Source organism: Rana temporaria, chromosome 1 (assembly GCF_905171775.1).
Source record: "Rana temporaria chromosome 1, aRanTem1.1, whole genome shotgun sequence".
In the NCBI taxonomy this organism is placed as follows: Eukaryota; Metazoa; Chordata; class Amphibia; order Anura; family Ranidae; genus Rana; species Rana temporaria.
The window spans coordinates 621084210-621103414 of NC_053489.1; the positions used below are offsets into that span (position 1 = coordinate 621084210).

Genomic DNA, 19205 nt, shown 5'->3' on the forward strand with positions numbered 1-19205 from the left:
GGACACGGGAGCGAGTCAGGAGTGTGCCGCAGAGGGGACACCAGAAGAGGAGTATCGTGGCTACTCTGTGCAAAACTCTTGCACATAGGTGATAAGTATGACATGTTTGTTATTAAAAACAAACAAAAAAAAATACTTTAAACCCCTTATATGGTACAATAAAGGCAAAACTGTTTGTTTTTTGGATGGAGGGTTAGAGGGAATAGAACACCTGACACAATTTTATTGTGGTTTGTGCCCACATTAATGGGGACTCGCCTTCTCTTTTTGTCCTGTTTACCATGATCGTTAGAAGAAAATCCATAATATTGGGTTGTCTCCAGAAAAGTAATAAAGGGGAAATTTTCCAATGGGGACACTAGTTCTGGTGACTTGGTTCCCCCAAAGCATCCCTTAATTTTCAGGAATTTCCTTGCATTCCTGTTTGACAGGAAGTGCATGGAAATCTCAGCAATGGGACAGATGCTGGAAATATATATTAATATAAAATATATATATATATCCCTTTATTCAAAATGGGAAAAAAAAAAGTTTTTCCCATAGCTCTACTTTAAATGTGAGGAAACAAGTAATTTAACTGTGAGTAATAAAAATAAATAACACTTATCATTCAAGGGTTTGCAGGAAGCTTCTGGGGATGTCAAAAAGCAGTCCCAGAATATGGGTGGGGGAAAACGCAAATGTCCGCTTCATGGAGGTACATGGAAGGTTCTTAAATTGGCATCTTGAAAACTTCTGGAAGCAATCCAGCTATAAGAATACTCGCAAGAAACGTCTGGATAGACCTCCTAACTGAGGAAGGGTGAAATCGGTATGAAACCGAGATAATGGAAAAAAATATTTTTATGGAATAATGCACTCTAATACAGTAGATACAACAAGCTCAAGCCAGCAGGAGATGGGACTAAAATCTAGCATATTACAAACATTCACATTGAGCAACTTGGAAGCTAGGAGAACAAGCAGACTCTTTTGAGGAGTAATATTGAGATGTCCATGCACAGGGAATTACAAGGACACGGTTTCTGATCACAAAAGTTATTTTACTTGGGAAAAAAAAAAAGGGAATTGGGCTGATAGAGAAAACTAATGCAGCCTCCATAACTAAAGACCATTGAGCTGCAATATATTGCCTTTCTTGGGTTCACCTGTACTTTAATAGACGTATCTTTCCTACTCTGGTTCCGTGGGGTCATTTAAATGCAGACATGATGAAGTATGTAGTCCTTAAACTTTGCAGGTCCGCCTTCCTGTTAACTCTCTATACTATAGAATAGATAAAAATGGGAAGGTTCATTAGGTCTCTGAATAAATCTCAGAATTTGGCAGTCTGGTATGTTGCCGAGTAAGGAACTTGCATGGAACAACATATGAAATACTTTAGCTCAATATATTAAATATTTTGTTTTATTTATCGATTGCAGGCCTATTTCTTTTTTATAATCGCCTTTTATTCTGCTTTGAATCTTATAGGGGGTGATATTTTAGGACCTGCACTCCCTGAAATAAGGCCTGAAGCACTTCCTACGTCATCTAGTAGTGATACAACTCCGGTTCCAGATATAAAGGAGAAAAAAAACACTGCCAAGAAGAAATGTCTTTATAATTTTCAGGATGCCTTTATAGAAGCAAATAAAGTTGTCATGGCAACTTCATCTGCAACTTCCTCCGTTTCTTGCACAGCCACCACAGTCCAGTCCAGTAGCAATCAGTTCAAAGTATCATCCAAAAGGCCTTCTTCAATAGGTGAGAATGAAATGTGTAAGTATGAGTGTGGGGGCCAATAGTATATTTTTCTCTCTCGACCATTGAGGGACTTAAGTCTTTTTTAGCTTTGGTTTATACCAGGGATCCTCAAACTACGGCCCTCCAGATGTTGTAGAACTACACATCCCATGAGGCATTGTAACACACTGACATTCACAGACATGACTAGGCATGATGGGAATTGTAGTTCCTGAACAACTGGAGGGCCGTAGTTTGAAGACCCATGGTTTATACTGTCACCTACAGGAGAATTTGACACTGGTAAACAAAAGCCTGTATAAACACCCCCGCTTACTACCACTCTGCACCCACTTTTTCCAGAGTAGAGTGATATTGTTGCATCTCAGACGCTTGAATGCAGGGGGTGGTGTCCCAGGGCTGCGGTCTGGAATTTGGTTCTCTGCTCCTCTTTCTCAGATCCAACCTTCTTATTTCACCTCAGATTAACAGATCTCCACTGAACCCTCTTGGGTCTTCTGGACCAAGGTGTAATTGCCTTATTTGCTATGACAGAAGGGTTTCAAGAATTTTTCTCCAGCTTATTCACAGTTCCCAACCCTAAGGGCAGAATTTGTCCAGTCTTGGGTCTCAGTATTGAATGTCCTCATTTGTGCTCAGAAATTCCACATTGCATCCACCAGGTCTGTCATTGCTTCCGGTCTGCACTTCAGGTCTACAACCACGGTGCTAGCTTCAATATTTACTTATCTCTGCTCCTGTGGCATAACCATTGTGTGATACCTCCCTTCACCAACAACCTGTGAAGGGAGCAAGTCCGCACACCAGTCAGTCAGTTGGACACACTGTTTTTGACTTTTCAGATATTACAATCGCTTTGATTCTGAAACTTTGGAAATTATTGCTGGATCAGACTCTGAAGTATCAAGGTTTAATCTTGGAGCTCAGGCCAGAGTTTCTTCCACTGGAGAAACCTTAAACCAGGGGTGCCCAACCTTTTGAAAAGCGAGGGCTATTTTAGCGTCTTGGTAACTGGTCGCGGGCCACAATGAGTGGAGCGGGCAGATGACATGCATACTGCAGAGTGGACACAGATGCAGCCCACTTTACTCTATGGGCCCTCCGGTCTGATATGCCCAGACAAAAGGGGATGGATCCCCTTCTATTTTTTTTTAGCGGATCAAATTGGGGGTAGGTGGGTGTAAATGGACACAAGTCCGTTTTCGTCTGCTGCTCCATAGAGCTGAATGGAGGGTCCGATTGGGTCGGACTGATCCTTTGAAAGGGACCTAAGGCTGCTTTCACACCGATGTTGCCGTCTGATGCTCTGGCATAAAGGGTTGGGAACCCAAGATCTGGGCTTGCCATCCCACTATCACAGAGCAGGAGGTCGCCGGCCTCATCCTAGAGCTCCGCAGGCCGTGTATGGCCCCCGGGCCACTGGTTGGGCACACCTGCCTGAAACATTGTACTCAGATTTAAGTTCTGCAGTCCAGTAGCTGTCCGTCTAAATAGTTTTGCACAAGAATCTTGGACCTGATGTAGGCCCTTTAAGGCAGCTCCATTTGTCTAATTTCACTACAGGTCTATATAATGCAATATTCTGTCATCAGACAAATCAATCAATTCCCTGAACAGACTGATTTGTTTAGCCGTGAGGACCACATTGTCCCTGGTCTTGTAAGCTCTGCAATCTTCTGGAAGCTACTCGTGTCAGATACTTGTCTTGTCTGTGCGAAATACTTGGTAGTGGGAAGAGATTTGTCTCCAGATCAACATCCTTGAACATCAGAGACTGGCTGTCTCTGCAACAGTGAACTATTTTGCTTCAGGGTCATCAGATCAGGATTTAGTTGGACTTTGCCACAGTGGTGGTGAATAGTAGCCAACAGGGGAGAACCAGATGTTATGCTGCAGCAAGAAAGGTGGGTTGAATCTTGGCCATGGTAGAATTTCAAATTCCTGCCTTGTCTGCTATGTACATTCCATTGGCACACAGACTTCCTGCCTTAGGATCTCAGCGTTATTAAAGGTCAGGTTTCTGCCTTTTCCATAGTGTTTCAGGAACCGTTGGCCTCTTGATCCTTGATTAATATTTTTGTACTGGTAGTCTTGCCCAGGCAATTCCACCAGAAGTTTTCCCTTCTTCCCTCCCAGCCCGCAACCTCTCGGGACACGTCACAGGTCCCAAGAGGCTGCATGACCCTTCACAAAGTGCAGTGGGAAGCCGTCTGTGGAGCCGCAAGGAGTCACAGCCAGTTTCCCATACTAGACATGCCGTGACTTCAAGACTGGTGAAGAACTGGATCGGGTAAGGACTAGAGGTCGACCGATATATCGGCTGGCCGATATATGGGCCGATATTTGGCTTTTTTAATTAATCGGCATCGGCCGATATGTGCTGTAAAAAAGCCGATTTAAACTTCAGCACCGCAACTTGCAAAAAGCTTCTGTAATAGAAGTCAATGTAAGTTGCCTGAAGCTTCCCGTAGAAGACCTTCTCTCTCTCCTGGGCAGCCTGCCAAGTTTTAGAAAAGATATACAATGTTGCTACTTGTCAATTAACTGAACTCCGTGTAGGAGAATTCTCAGTTTAACCATTTAAAGGCTAAATCTTTTTTGACACTTGTTGCTTACAAGTAAAAATCCCGTATTTTCTGCTAGAAAATCACTTGGAACCCCCAAACATTATATATTTTTTTTTAGCAGAGACCCTAGGAAATAAAATAGCGATTGCTGCAATATTTAATGTTACACACTATTTGCGCAGCGGTCTTTCAAACACATTTTTTTTGGAAAAAATATGCTTTAACAAATAAAAAAATAAACAGTTAGCTAAACTAAAGTTAGCCCATATTTTTTTTTTTCATCCAAAAGTTTTCATTACCTGTTTTTGTGTAAAATTATATATATATATATATATATATATATATATATATATATATATATATATATATATATATATACACATACATACATACATACATACATACATACATACATACACATACATTCCCTTACCGAAGATGGTGGCGGCAGCACCCGAGGGAGATATCGGCTTCGAGTGCCAGCATTGCGGGCACCCAGGATAGGGAAGTGTCCGTATATTAAAAGTCAACAGCTGCAGTATTTGTAGCTGCTAACTTTTAATTTTTTTTCCGCAGAACTCCGCTGCCTAAACACTGGACCATCATTCTAGCTGCTCTATTTGGCTGCTAGCGGGGCGCTTATATCCCAGCTAGCGGCCGATTAAGGGGTTAAATGCTCCCTTGTAGCGCCACTGCAGAAGCGCTTTGCAGGCGTTCACCTCAATGGGCAGGAGTGATCGAGGAGCGGTATACACCACTCCAAAGATGCTGCTTGCAGGACTTTTTTTTTTTTTACGTCCTGCCAGCGCACCGCCTCAATGTGAAAGCACTCGGGCTTTCAGACAGACTGCAGGGGAGCAGTTTTGCAGGCACTTTACAGGTGCTATTTTTAGCCCAAAAGCGCCTGAAAAACGCCCCAGTGTGAAAGGGGTCTAACTGTTAAATTTTATGAGATGAAGGGGGGGGGGGGAATCGGCCTAACATATCGGCCCAAAAAAAATCGGCATCATAAATCGGCTATCGGCCGCCACAATTTCTAAATATCGGCATCGGCCAGAGAAAAACCCATATCGGTCGACCTCTAGTAAGGACAGTGCTGGATCCCTGAACAGGCAAGTCTGCTTATATTAAGTCAGCAGCTGCAGACTTAATGGTTTTTCTATAGACTTAAGCACCTCTTTAAGCTGTCTTTTCTGGTTTTCTGCAGGGACAAGGTGGGGGACCCAGACTTATGTTTTGACTAAGTTAGCTTCTACTTTTCTTTTTTTTTCATATTTAAATCTTTTATTTTATTTTTCTTTTATGGTAAGGTTCACAGAAGGTTAACATATCTTATACAATGGATACATAATCATATAGTTCTTATCACTACACACTTATGATGGGCTAGCAAATAAACAGGTGGGGATTCGGAAACTTAAGAAGAATAAACCAAAAGCAGTACCTCCCCGGTCCTTTGCTCTGTTCCCATGCCCGCCTGCCTTTTATCAGTAACTTCTTTTCCCGTTTCTTAATACCACTGTATTGACCTCACACTTCTTCCTCCCCTCTGTTCCCTTGTCCATTCCTATACCCCACCTAACCCCCCCTTAAACCTAGAATCAACATAATCCTCAACTTCTACTTTTCACCTTAACAAAGACTTTGTTCTTCCTTCCCTTTGTCTGGCTCCAGTTCACTAAAAGATTTACCTCCATTGTCTGGACCACTAGTTCTTCAGAAAGTGTTTTTTGTCAACTCGGTTGGTTTGTGTGTATATAGTACACCGGTATCCGCTAACCATCTCTAGGATCCAGTTCCAAACTTCTGTCAAGTAGAATTTTTATGAATCCGTCAATGCTTCTTGGGCTTTTCAACATCAAGCATCGGTTTCCCAAAAGGCTACCAACAGGTTATCTGTTCACACATTTTCTAAGCTCTACTATGTAAACACGTGGCCTCATCTGATGCCTACTTCCTGCGTAAAGTCCTTCCGGTGCTGTTTGAGCTCCAGACAGTCTCCAGTTTTCATTTTTTTTTTTGTGGGCCTGTTGGCATTTGTTTGCTTTGGTGTCCGCACCTCAGACTACTTTAGCATGCCTCAAAGGTGCAAGGTTTTCTTTGTCCCTCAATGGACTAAAATGAAAATCAGATTTTTGCAGAAGATCTTTTAGTCTATTGAGGGGGACAGGTTTCATCCTGCTATGTTTATGAACATGCTGTTGGTACTGCTTTGCTTAAAAAACAAATACTGACTCTTGCTAGTGGAGGAGGCGTTAACCTTGGCTGGCCCCACAGTGTTGCTTGCTAAGGTCTAGTCCTGTAGTCAACAGTATAACCCGAAGGTCAAACACCTGTGTCTCTCAATGGACTCCAAGAAAGGGGTTTTATGGCGAATACAAAAATCCTCTTCTGGCTAAAGCAGAGTGTATCTAGATCTGTGAATAAGCTATAACACTACTGGCATACCAATTTAGATGTTCTTAGATATAGGGTCTCTCTGTTTCAAGCCAATAAAAAAAACAATGTATTCCAAAAACCATCTCAATAAGCTGTCAGCTAGCACATTTTGATTAAGAAATGGAGGGATACAGTAACATAGGGCCAGATTCACAGAAAAAGTACGCCGGCGTATCTACTGATACACCGGCTTACTTTCAAATTTGCCGCGTCGTATCTTTAGTTTGAATCCTCAAACCAAGATACGACGGCTTCTGGCTTCGATCCGACAGGCGTACAGCTTCGTACGCCTTCGGATCGTAGGTGCAATACTTCGGCGCCCGCTGGGTGGAGTTCGCGTTGTTTTCCCGCGCCGGGTATGCTAATTAGCTTTTTCCGGCGATCCACGAAGGTACGCGCGGCCGTCGCATTCTCTTACTTCGTCGCTAGTTGGCTTTTCCCGGCGTATAGTTAAAGCTGCTGTTTCGTGGCGTATAGATAGACTTGCCATGTTAAAGTATGGCCGTCGTTCCCGTGTCGAATTTTTTTTTTTTTTGTTTGCGCAAGTTGTCCGTGAATAGGAAAGAACGCAACTCACGTCTACATTCAAAAAATGACGTCGGTGCAACGTCATTTCGCGCAAAGCACGGCGGGAAATTTCGAAACAGAGCACACGCATTTCAATCGGCGCGGGGACGCGCTTCATTTAAATGAATCACGCCCCCTACCCGCCCAATTTGAAATACGCGCCGAGAAATACACTACGCCGCCGTAACTTACGGCGCAAAATCTTCCTGGATTCGAAATTCCGCCAGGTAAGATGCGGCGTAGCGTATCTCTGATACGCTGCGCCAGGGCAAATGCCTGTGAATCTGGCCCATAGCCTTTTCAGGCGATTGAACTGCATATTAGCTCATTTAAAACTACAAAAATTGAAGTTTAATGTAATTGGCAATGTTGGTGAATTCCACAGTTTATTATAAACCAATATTTTTTGCTTCCTCATTAGAGCAGATTTCTGTGTGTGTTTAGTGCAAGATTGAATGTGTTTTTCCCCCTCTTCTGATTTTAGGTGATGTATTTCACAATATTAAGGAGGACCATAGGCATCCTTCTGCACCGGTTGCACCAAGAAATAGTCCGACAAGTTTAGCTGCACTTCCTTCCCTTTCTCCTGCTACACATCCGTCTGCCTCCTCTCCGCACCTTCCCAGTATAAATCCCCAACCCTTCCCTAAGACAGCTGCCACTGCACCTGGGTTTGTCGACCCTCATCTAGGTTTCTGTCCTTCTACTGCTGCTCCTCCGACCTCAACTACAGATGGCACACTCAGTGCCCCGCCCAGTGTTTGCAGGTGAGTTATATGTCAGCTGTTTTTACCTTTTACCAAGAATAGTAGTCAAGCAGCTATATTCAAATTTTCAAAATAATTCTCCCATGCAGTGGGGCTGTAACCACACTGCATGGGTTAACTGCTTGTTTTGACCAGGCATGCACTAAAAGGCTATACTTGCTCATTCCTTCAATTCCCTGGAAAACTCTCCCCCACATCTAGCGGTTGACTGCATGGGAACATTTTTTTCCTCCCTCTGAAATTCTTTTTAAAGATCATTTGTTTAGGTGAAAATGTATATGTATTTAAAACCGAGAGGCAGGTAAGGCCAGCTCCATCTTTATTTTTTTTATGAAAGGTTCTGGCCTATATTACTTGAGTTATTAAATGGATTCTTAATATAAACACAGCCATGCCATAAGCCACAGTCATAAGGAAGTTAGAATTGGGCACCTCTGGCGATGATCTGAGAATGGCCGTATATTCTGTCATAATCTGCTAGAAATGCCCTTTGCAATTGTTAAATGTCATTCTCACCATAAATGAAAACCACCATCATTGAAAAACAACCAAGCTTATTGCCTACCACTGTTTTTTTATTTTTCTTCCTGCACAGTGGTTATTTTATTACAGACACACTTTGAAGGGAACATTGTGGCACAATTATAGTTGCAATCAACATGTGCATTGACATGATTACATGTTGATGTCTTTATATACCTAATGTATTAAAAGTGTATATTTCAACACTCTGCTTCTCAGACAGTGAAAAACTACTGGAAATCCTAAAATAATAAAGAAAAAGGTCTGCTTACACAAATGTTTAATATGTTGTGGTTTACTCTGAATTTCCCTGTTCAAGCATCCAAATCGACAGTCGCCCGTTATTAGCTATTTCTTCTGCCATAGTTATTTGTTGCTCAGAAAATACCTAGATAAGAAGTTCAGTTTTTGTAAATTCCACATACAAGAACTGCACTTATTTGTGGTGTAATTAAAGCAGCTTTGAGCTAGTACCTATTAGCCACAGTTATGACAGGAATTCATAAAAGCATACCACATTTTATATAACAATACAATACAAAATGGTCCCCACTGTGCAATGTTTGGTCTTTAAATCCAGTCTACAGAGCTCCCATCTTGGCACAGAAATGGCAGTGAATAAACATATAGCAATTTATATTGGTGAATGCAGAGACAGTGTGCTAGCTAATATGAGCAGTTTTAACAAGTGGAAACTTATTTGCAACAACCTCCTAAAATCCTAATAAAAGGTCTTGGCTTCACTGCTGTGATTGTGAGTCCAACTCCTAAACATCAGCATTAGAACATATGTAGAAATAAAGCAAGACAAAGGAGAAGTATAGGATTTTTCTTTTCCCATAAACATACTTACCTAGGTGGATGCTGCATCTGTCCCCCGCTGCCTCTGCACTTAGAACCGAGCCATTGAACACCGATGATGGCTCAGTTCTCACAGCTCCCCGAGCAGAGAGCTGCTGCCTGTCAATCAGTAGCTCTCCTGCTCTGCTCCCTCACGCTCACTGGAGCGCTGAGCTGTGGAGGGGCGGGGAGCAGCCGTCTCAGTGGCTCGCTGAGAGGCAGAGACAACCATCAGTCCAGGCACCTGGCGGATCCAGACTCCCAGAGTTTGGATGACACAGTGCCTGAACTGATCTGTGTGTGATGTCAGCAGAGAGTGGACTTTAGACCGCTCTCTGCTGAAAACCGGTCACAGGAGTGCAAAACTAATTGCTCTGTGATCCTTGGGAGAAACCCAGCCAAACAAGTTCAGGCTGGACTTCTCCTTTAAATTTACAAGGGGCAACATCCATTAACTATTCGAAGTGCATCCATATTTAAAGAAGCCATTCTTGGGAAGTTACTTGGTGATTGCCACTCATTAGTATGTTTTGGTAACTGTGCATCAATATGTAGAAAAGAGTACCTTACTTACTGTGTCGTTTGTGTTCCAGTGACCCAGACTGTGAGGGTCATCGGTGTGAAAACAGTGGTGCATATGACCACCAGCAGTATGACGGTGAGGAGAGCCAGGATGAGGACAGCTGTTCAGAACACAGCTCCAGCACATCCACCTCCACCAATCAGAAAGAGGGCAAATACTGTGACTGCTGCTACTGCGAGTTCTTTGGTCATGGAGGGGTGAGGAGTTTTAAACATACATTTACAGATATGGAATACAATGCAAGAGTTTGACTTGCCTTTTATTATTTTATGTGCTAATTTTTTAAGACAAATAGGATATTAAATAGTTTGGCATCTTACAGTGTGTTTTTTTTAATGTAATCTTTATTTGTAAAACAGAGAATACAGTATAGCAAACCCTACATATGAGGGTTTGCGAACAAGACAACAGAAGTGCATTGACATATAGGCTACCAAAACATAGAGTATAAAAGGGAAACTAAGGAAGAAAGGAGAATATCAAGCATCATAGCGAAGAGGGTTACCCCTTATTTGGTCCAAGAGGTTACCTTGAGCAAACATTCTGACTGTATAAAACACAAGACCCACACTGAGGCACAACTTCAAAACTCCGGGGCGACCCACCCCTAAGAGGCCAAGGGGGACCCCACCAGCTCCACCCCTGGAGGAGGGAGGCAACAAGGCCTCCATCAAACCTCCATCCAGAGGCCAAGCCACCCGATCCCATCCCAAGACTACCCAGGGCAGAGACCCCACTATTGTTGGAGAATTGTAGGTCAGGTATTTCACCCATTGCAATATACAGTACATAGCACAACTAGTACAGAAAGTTAAGGCAATACACCTCATATAAAATAACTTAATAGAAAATAATGTAATCTAATCACCCACAATGATCTGGATCGTAGAAAAAAAAACACACATTGGGATAGGAGTGTAAAGATTGGGTTCATGTATTAACATTACACTTCAAGTAGATACTCTAAACAAGGGTTCTGCCAACTCCAACATGGCAATTTTCAAGCTTGACGGCTCAGGATCAGCAGTATGCTTTTGCCAAGATGCCCAAATACTAGTAATCTTGCAGTGGTTTAACCACTTAAGGACCATGGCTGTTTTTCAGATTTGGTGTTTCCATTTCCAAGATTAAAATAGTTTTTTTTTTGCTAGAAATATACTTAAAACCCACAAACATTATATATATATATATATATATATATATATATATATAACATCCTAGAGCAGTGATATGCAATTAACGGACCTCCAGCTGTTGCAAAACTACAAGTCCCATCATGCCTCTGCCTCTTGGTGTCATGCTTGTGGCTTTGGCTGTCTTGCTATGCCTCATAGGACTTGTAGTTCTGCAACAGCTGGAGGTCCGCTAATTGCATATCCCTGCCCTAGAGAATAAAATGACGGTCATTGCAATACTTTTTGTCACACCGTATTTGCGCAGCGGTCTTACAAGCGCACTTTTTTTGGAAAAAATTCACTTTTTTGAATAAAAAAATAAGACCACAGTAAAGTTAGCCCAATTTTTTTTAGATTGTGAAAGATACTGTTACGCCGAGTAAAATTATACCCAACCTTAAAAATCTCCATAGGCGACGTTTAAAAAAATTCTATAGGTTGCATCTTTTGAGTTACAGAGGAGGTCTAGGGCTAGAATTATTTCTCTCTCTCTCTAACGATCGGCGTGATACCTCACTTGTGTGGTTTGAACACCGTTTTCATATGCGTTCGCTTCTGCGCGTGAGCTCTTCGGGATGGGGCGCTTTAAAAAAAAAAAATTGGTTTCTTATTTATTTTTTACATTTTTACACAAAAAAAAAAATGGGTCACTTTTATTCCTAATGCAAGGAATGTAAACTTCCCTTGTAATAGAAAAACATGACAGGTCCTCTTAAATATGAGATCTGGGGTCAAAAAGACCTCAGATCCCATATTTAGACTTAAATGCAAAAAAAAAATGTAATTTGAAAAAATAACATTTAGAAAATATTGCTTTAACCACTTAAGCCCCGGACCAATATGCTGGCTAAAGACCCAAGGGGTTTTTACAGTTCGGGACTGCGTCGCTTTAACAGACAATTGCGCGGTCGTGCGACGTGGCTCCCAAACAAAATTGGCGCCCTTTTTTCCCCACAAATAGAGCTTTCTTTTGGTGGTATTTGATCACCTCTGCGGTTTTTATTTTTTGCGCTATAAACAAAAATAGAGCGACAATTTTGAAAAAAATGCAATATTTTTTACTTTTTGCTGTAATAAATATCCCCCAAAAACATATATAAAAAAAAAATTTCCTCAGTTTAGGCCGATACTTATTCTTCTACCTATTTTTGGTAAAAAAAATCGCAATAATCGTTTATCGGTTGGTTTGCGCAAAATTTATAGCGTTTACAAAATAGGGGATAGTTTTTTTGCATTTTTATTTTTTTTACTAGTAATGGCGGCGATCAGCGATTTTTTTCGTGACTGCAACATTATGGCGGACAATTTTGACACATTTTTGGGACCATTGTCATTTTCACAGCAAAAAATGCATTTAAATTGCATTGTTTATTGTGAAAATGACAGTTGCAGTTTGGGAGTTAAACACAGGGGGCGCTGTAACATTTAGGGATCACTGTGTATGTGTTTACTAGTGTAGGGGGGTGTGGCTGTAGGAATGACGTCATCGATCGAGTCTCCCCTATAAAGGGGATCACCCGATCGATGCGCCGCCATAGTGAAGCACGGGGAAGCCGTGTTTACACACGGCTCTCCCCGTTCTTCAGCTCCGGGGAGCGATCGCGACGGAGCGGCTATAAACAAATAGCCGCGCCGTCGTCCCGGATCGCTCCCCGAGCGGACCCGACCTCCGCATGTACCAAGGGGGGGGGGGGGTCCCGATCGGACCCCCCACCCACGTCTAGGCAGGCACGTACAGGTACGTGATTGTGCCTGTCCGTGCCATTCTGCCGACGTAAATGTACATGAGGAGGTCGGGAAGTGGTTAAGAAGCAATGGGCGGAAGTGACATTTTGACGTCACTTCCGCCCTGCTATGCTATGGGGATGGGTGGGGGCCCATCTTGCCCTCACTCGTATCCCAGCCGAGGAAAGGAAAGGACTCGATCGCCTCCGTCGCTACAGACGACTCTGGTAAGCGGCGGGAGGGGGGGGCCCCCTCTCCCACCGCCGATGACGGTGATCTTGCTGCGAATCCACCGCGGAGACCACCGTTATCGTTTACAGGACTGCTCAAAGAAAAGATGTATATCTCGCTTGTGGCAGCAGCTGCTGCCGTTACCGAGATATCCATCTTTAAAGTACCGACGTATATGTACATGAGCAGGTCCTTAAGTGGTTAAAGTGAACCTGTGCTTTTCCCATGCGAGTACAAGGATTGTAAAGGTATATTGTATCAATGGAATGAGCTCTACCCCATCGCATAATGGCACATTATAAAAGACTTGATATAAAACAAAGTCCTCCAGTGGTGCGCTGCCACTGCTGCCGGAGCTTCAGCCTTCACCCGGTCTTCCTTCCAGGTTTTCGGGCTCTGGCTGTCTGAATGGCCAAGCCACGATGGCATCACTCCCGTGCGCACGGCACAGCCTTGTTATAGGCTTACCTGTAAGTATAAATAAATCAACAGACTTGACTACGGCTTAAACCACTTGCCCTCTGGAGCAATTTTTGCATTTTTTACGCACCTGGTAAAATTGGCATTTTTGCCATAAAATTTTAGAGACCAAGAACTGAGTGGTTATGTGATCGTTCTGGGGGCGGTAGCTGTAACATCACAGCGATGCTGCAGCCATAGAGGTGAGTATGTGTTTGTTTGTTTTTTACAATTTTCATACTACTTTTATCCTTATTGCTTTCACAAGGGAACTAACAAGCTACCTATGTGATTGTATTGGCCGGATGACAGGTACTCTTTATGGTGACATAGAGGGGCTCTATTGAACTCCTTATGTCTCCCCTGCCCTCTGCTGTGGCTGATCAAGTGCATGTTGGGCTTGTTCTGCTGTGTACCGGGGTTTTTAGCTGGAATTTTAACAGCTCTGAACCCAGAGATGCTTGGAATTGAGCGAATCAGGGTTCACGTTGCACAGAGGCTGCTACTGCAACCATAAGCTTTTGTTAACCTCTTCTGATTTTGGAGGTACTAGATATGTCCAAAATGCTGAAATAGTTTGTGTATGCGAACCCATATACTAAAGTTGCATAACTAGCTTTTCTTTTTGCCTTGTAAATGTAGTTGTGCAAGGGTAATTTTATATTAACTTTTTAATAAACACCTGTTGGTTAATTCTGCAAGTTTATGCTCCCATGAAGGCCCTTAAAAATAAAAGACTGGGTGACCACCCGCTCCTCATGCTTGCAGGACCATTGTCAACCCTCCTGTGTAAACTAGAGGCAACTGTGCTTTCATCCTAAACGCTGCAGTTATTGCCCCATGTTGCTAATTGACAGATGTTTGGACCATTAGCAATTTAAACTGGGATTTCTTTAATTGTTGCTGCCGCTTTAGCCTGTTAGAGTGCAGAAGTAATGGCAGAATTAATAGTAGTCATCTTACAGGAGGACCCTAGAAAAACCAAACACTGCTATTGTAAAGTATATCTAAACCCAAGACAAAAATGTAATGTACAGGGAGTGCAGAATTATTAGGCAAGTTGTATTTTTGAGGATTCATTTTATTATTGAACAACAACCATGTTCTCAATGAACCCAAAAAACTCATTAATATCAAAGCTGAATATTTTTGGAAGTAGTTTTTAGTTTGTTTTTAGTTTTAGCTATTTTAGGGGGATATCTGTGTGTGCAGGTGACTATTACTGTGCATAATTATTAGGCAACTTAACAAAAAAAAAATATATACCCATTTCAACCCATTTCAATTATTTATTTTTACCAGTGAAACCAATATAACATCTCAACATTCACAAATATACATTTCTGACATTCAAAAACAAAACAAAAACAAATCAGTGACCAATATAGCCACCTTTCTTTGCAAGGACACTCAAAAGCCTGCCATCCATGGATTCTGTCAGTGTTTTGATCTGTTCACCATCAACATTGCGTGCAGCAGCAACCACAGCCTCCCAGACACTGTTCAGAGAGGTGTACTGTTTTCCCTCCTTGTAAATCTCACATTTGATGATGGACCACAGGTTCTCAATGGGGTTCAGATCAGGTGAACAAGGAGGCCATGTCATTAGTTTTTCTTCTTTTATACCCTTTCTTGCCAGCCACGCTGTGGAGTACTTGGACGCGTGTGATGGAGCATTGTCCTGCATGAAAATCATGTTTTTCTTGAAGGATGCAGACTTCTTCCTGTACCACTGCTTGAAGAAGGTGTCTTCCAGAAACTGGCAGTAGGACTGGGAGTTGAGCTTGACTCCATCCTCAACCCGAAAAGGCCCCACAAGCTCATCTTTGATGATACCAGCCCAAACCAGTACTCCACCTCCACCTTGCTGGTGTCTGAGTCGGACTGGAGCTCTCTGCCCTTTACCAATCCAGCCACGGGCCCATCCATCTGGCCCATCAAGACTCACTCTCATTTCATCAGTCCATAAAACCTTAGAAAAATCAGTCTTGAGATATTTCTTGGCCCAGTCTTGACGTTTCAGCTTGTGTGTCTTGTTCAGTGGTGGTCGTCTTTCAGCCTTTCTTACCTTGGCCATGTCTGAGTATTGCACACCTTGTGCTTTTGGGCACTCCAGTGATGTTGCAGCTCTGAAATATGGCCAAACTGGTGGCAAGTGGCATCTTGGCAGCTGCACGCTTGACTTTTCTCAGTTCATGGGCAGTTATTTTGCGCCTTGGTTTTTCCACACGCTTCTTGCGACCCTGTTGACTATTTTGAATGAAACGCTTGATTGTTCGATGATCACGCTTCAGAAGCTTTGCAATTTTAAGAGTGCTGCATCCCTCTGCAAGATATCTCACTATTTTTTACTTTTCTGAGCCTGTCAAGTCCTTCTTTTGACCCATTTTGCCAAAGGAAAGGAAGTTGCCTAATAATTATGCACACCTGATATAGGGTGTTGATGTCATTAGACCACACACCTTCTCATTACAGAGATGTACATCACCTAATATGCTTAATTGGTAGTAGGCTTTCGTGCCTATACAGCTTGGAGTAAGACAACATGCATAAAGAGGATGATGTGGTCAAAATACTCATTTGCCTAATAATTCTGCACTCCCTGTATTGCAGTTTACCAGTCCTTTAAAAGTGGTAACTGCATTCGTTTATTTTTTCAGTTTAAGTACACTTTAACTACGTATAAATGCCCGTTGAGTCTAATAGAAATTGTTTTTGATGCCTCCTGTGCAGTGAAATTTCATAGATGTTCTAATCTAAACCTTCTTAGCTATCGTCTGTAAACTAAAACGCCTTCTCCCTATGTAGTGGTAGTGAGGAGATGAGTGGTGGTTGTGATTCAAATCAGGACAACAGCCTAAGAGAACAAAGCTGCTCCTTTGTAGAGACAGGGGGTGAGTGTCGTCACTCCAGGACAGGGAGTGAGGGTCGTCACTACTCCAGGACAGGGAGTGAGGGTCATCACTACTCCAGGACAGGGAGTGAGGGTCGTCACTACTCCAGGACAGGGAGTGAGTGTCGTCACTACTCCAGGACAGGGAGTGAGTGTCGTCACTACTCCAGGACAGGGAGTGAGTGTCGTCACTACTCCAGGACAGGGAGTGAGTGTCGTCACTACTCCAGGACAGGGAGTGAGTGTCGTCACTACTCCAGGACAGGGAGTGAGTGTCGTCACTACTCCAGGACAGGGAGTGAGTGTCGTCACTACTCCAGGACAGGGAGTGAGTGTCGTCACTACTCCAGGACAGGGAGTGAGTGTCGTCACTACTCCAGGACAGGGAGTGAGGGTCGTCACTACTCCAGGACAGGGAGTGATGAAAACCGATGCGGTCACATCTAAGGAATGGAAAGCTGCAGTATATTAAAGTGGAACTAAGGCAACTTTTTATTTTCTTTGGATAGAGTAAGGCCTCCTTCATATGGCCATTTGGCTGCAGACACTGGATTTCAGTGTCAAGAATCAGCGGATTTTTGTGGATGGAATGACAGATGCATGCGAATGGTGGTGCTGTTGGCATGTAGCAGCTGCACACCAAAGGGTTACCTGAGGTTAGATATGAATGTCTGAGTCTGGATGCTACTGGGTGCATCCAGATTTGGACCACTTGGTCTGCTCCTACATACTGTCAGTCTGTCATTAGTTTATATAAGCTAAGCTGTCACGCTGTACTCATACACTTGTCTTTCCAGCCATAAGAATTTGATTTGGGGTCAATTCGCAAAGATAAATTCCACATTATTTTTTGTCTGGTATTGATCTCAAAAGTAGTCAAAACGTAAAAGCATACGTTATTTAACATTAAATATTTGTGTTGCAAAATTTAGCACCTAATTTTAGCCTTATTTTTTACTTTTTTTTTTATTTTGCAATTTTTTTCACATATTAACATTACACCAGAGGGAGATTGTTCCCTAAAAGAATGCACACGTAAATATTAAGAAACTTACTGTGTTTTCATTCAAAGTGCGATCTCCCTCTAGTGCAGTGTTACAGATTGTTTACTACTTAACTTAGGGAGTAACATTTCCATGAAGTCACCAAGGCTACCAGAAACTGGTGTCCCCACTGCAAGATTTCCCCTCTAATCTTGTTTTGGTGACAATCCAAAATTTGGGATTTGCTTTCACTCTCTGTGTTAATGGGAAACAGGACAAATGGAGAGAGGGTGAACCTTCCTAGAGACTCAAACCGCAATAAGTGTTCTAATTCCTCTCCACTCTATCCAAAATGTCAAAAATATTTCCTAGGCTGCATTCACACCTAGGCGACAAAACGCCTGAAGCACGACGCCCGTGCCGCTGGAGGGGAGAATTTCCATTGATGTCTATGAGATGGTTCACATCTCATAAACGCTGTACGCCTGCCGCCTGAAAACAAGTCCCGGACCCTTTTTTTCAGGCGGCATTGGCGTTCGGCCATAGACATCAATGTAAATTCTTTGTGGGGAAAAAAAAAAAGTAAACTAATCGCGGCAAAATACGCCGCGTATGTGGCTTTACAATGTGAATGGAGCCTTAGTTATTTTACATTTTTGTTTACGTTTAGATATGCTTTAATGCAATCACAGACTGCATCCTATATGTAACTTTTTATTTTGCTCTTCTGATTAACTCCTAATTCTTTACATTTAGCCACCATCAGCACCAACTAGTAGGAACTACACAGAAATGAGGGAGAAGCTTCGGCTCAGGCTGACCAAGAGGAAAGAGGAGCAGCCCAAAAAGCCCGACCAGATCTCAGAAAAGGAAACGGATGTTGTTGATGATCGGAAAGTAGATGACCTAGTACAGTTCATTAATAGCTCCGAGGCCAAGCCAGTGAGCAGCTCACGGGCGGCTAAACGTGCACGGCATAAGCAGAGGAAGGTGAGCATTTGTTTTATCCAGTGCACTTTTACAATGTAGTCACACTTAAAAGCAGAATGGTTTTATACATAGGAAGACGTTACAAGTGCATGCTTTTGTTGCTTCATGTTTGTTAGTCATGTTGGCCAATTGGATAGAATGCTACACTGTAGTCTTGCAGTACACACATCTCCAGGCATGTTGTGTATTTACATACAGACATTTAAAGTGCTCATTTGTGATGTCAGCCAGACCTGTTGTGCCTGTGCTGCTGGAACCTGCCCTCCATCATGGAACTGGACTGTCCTTTTACAACCAGATCTTTCCATGTGGCAGTCAGCATGTTCCACAGCAAAAAATATTATTTAGTAAGCCTGCTACTAATACAATGCTTCATAATTCTTTTGTTATCTTTCTATATTTTTTTAATTCATTCTAATGATACAATTACCCATATGCTACCCCATAGGAGTATGGGGCGAGCCCAGCAATGAATATTATTGTTAGCCATGTGCTTGGCTCAGAGGGGACCATGCAGGGATCCTGCACCAGCATGGCTGAGGAACAGACTGACAAAGCGGAAGCTGAGCCGGACCGAGAACAACCGGAAAAGCAGCAGGTTAGCATCTTGGCCAGCAGTGTCTGGGAGCATCATTAGGTGCAAGGCACCGGCAACCTCTAAACACAAAAATCTTATTCATGCTAGAATATCACTAAGCTTAGATTCCACAGTTAAGAA

At 42.7% G+C, this 19205-nt stretch overlaps 1 protein-coding gene across 7 annotated transcripts in view; it reads left to right on the forward strand.

The window, feature by feature from the left end:
- FAM193A (family with sequence similarity 193 member A) overlaps positions 1-19205 on the forward strand; it is a 179506-nt gene that overhangs the window by 148048 nt on the left and 12253 nt on the right. For 3 of the 7 annotated variants that reach the window (XM_040335307.1, XM_040335312.1, XM_040335309.1), the window contains 5 exons: positions 1474-1761; positions 7804-8086; positions 10042-10228; positions 18254-18487; positions 18936-19085. In XM_040335307.1, the coding sequence (XP_040191241.1) occupies positions 1474-1761; positions 7804-8086; positions 10042-10228; positions 18254-18487; positions 18936-19085 (1142 nt within the window). The remainder of the gene's footprint in view (positions 1-1473; positions 1762-7803; positions 8087-10041; positions 10229-18253; positions 18488-18935; positions 19086-19205) is intronic. The other 4 variants (XM_040335308.1, XM_040335310.1, XM_040335313.1 and 1 more) reach the window with 3 other exon arrangements.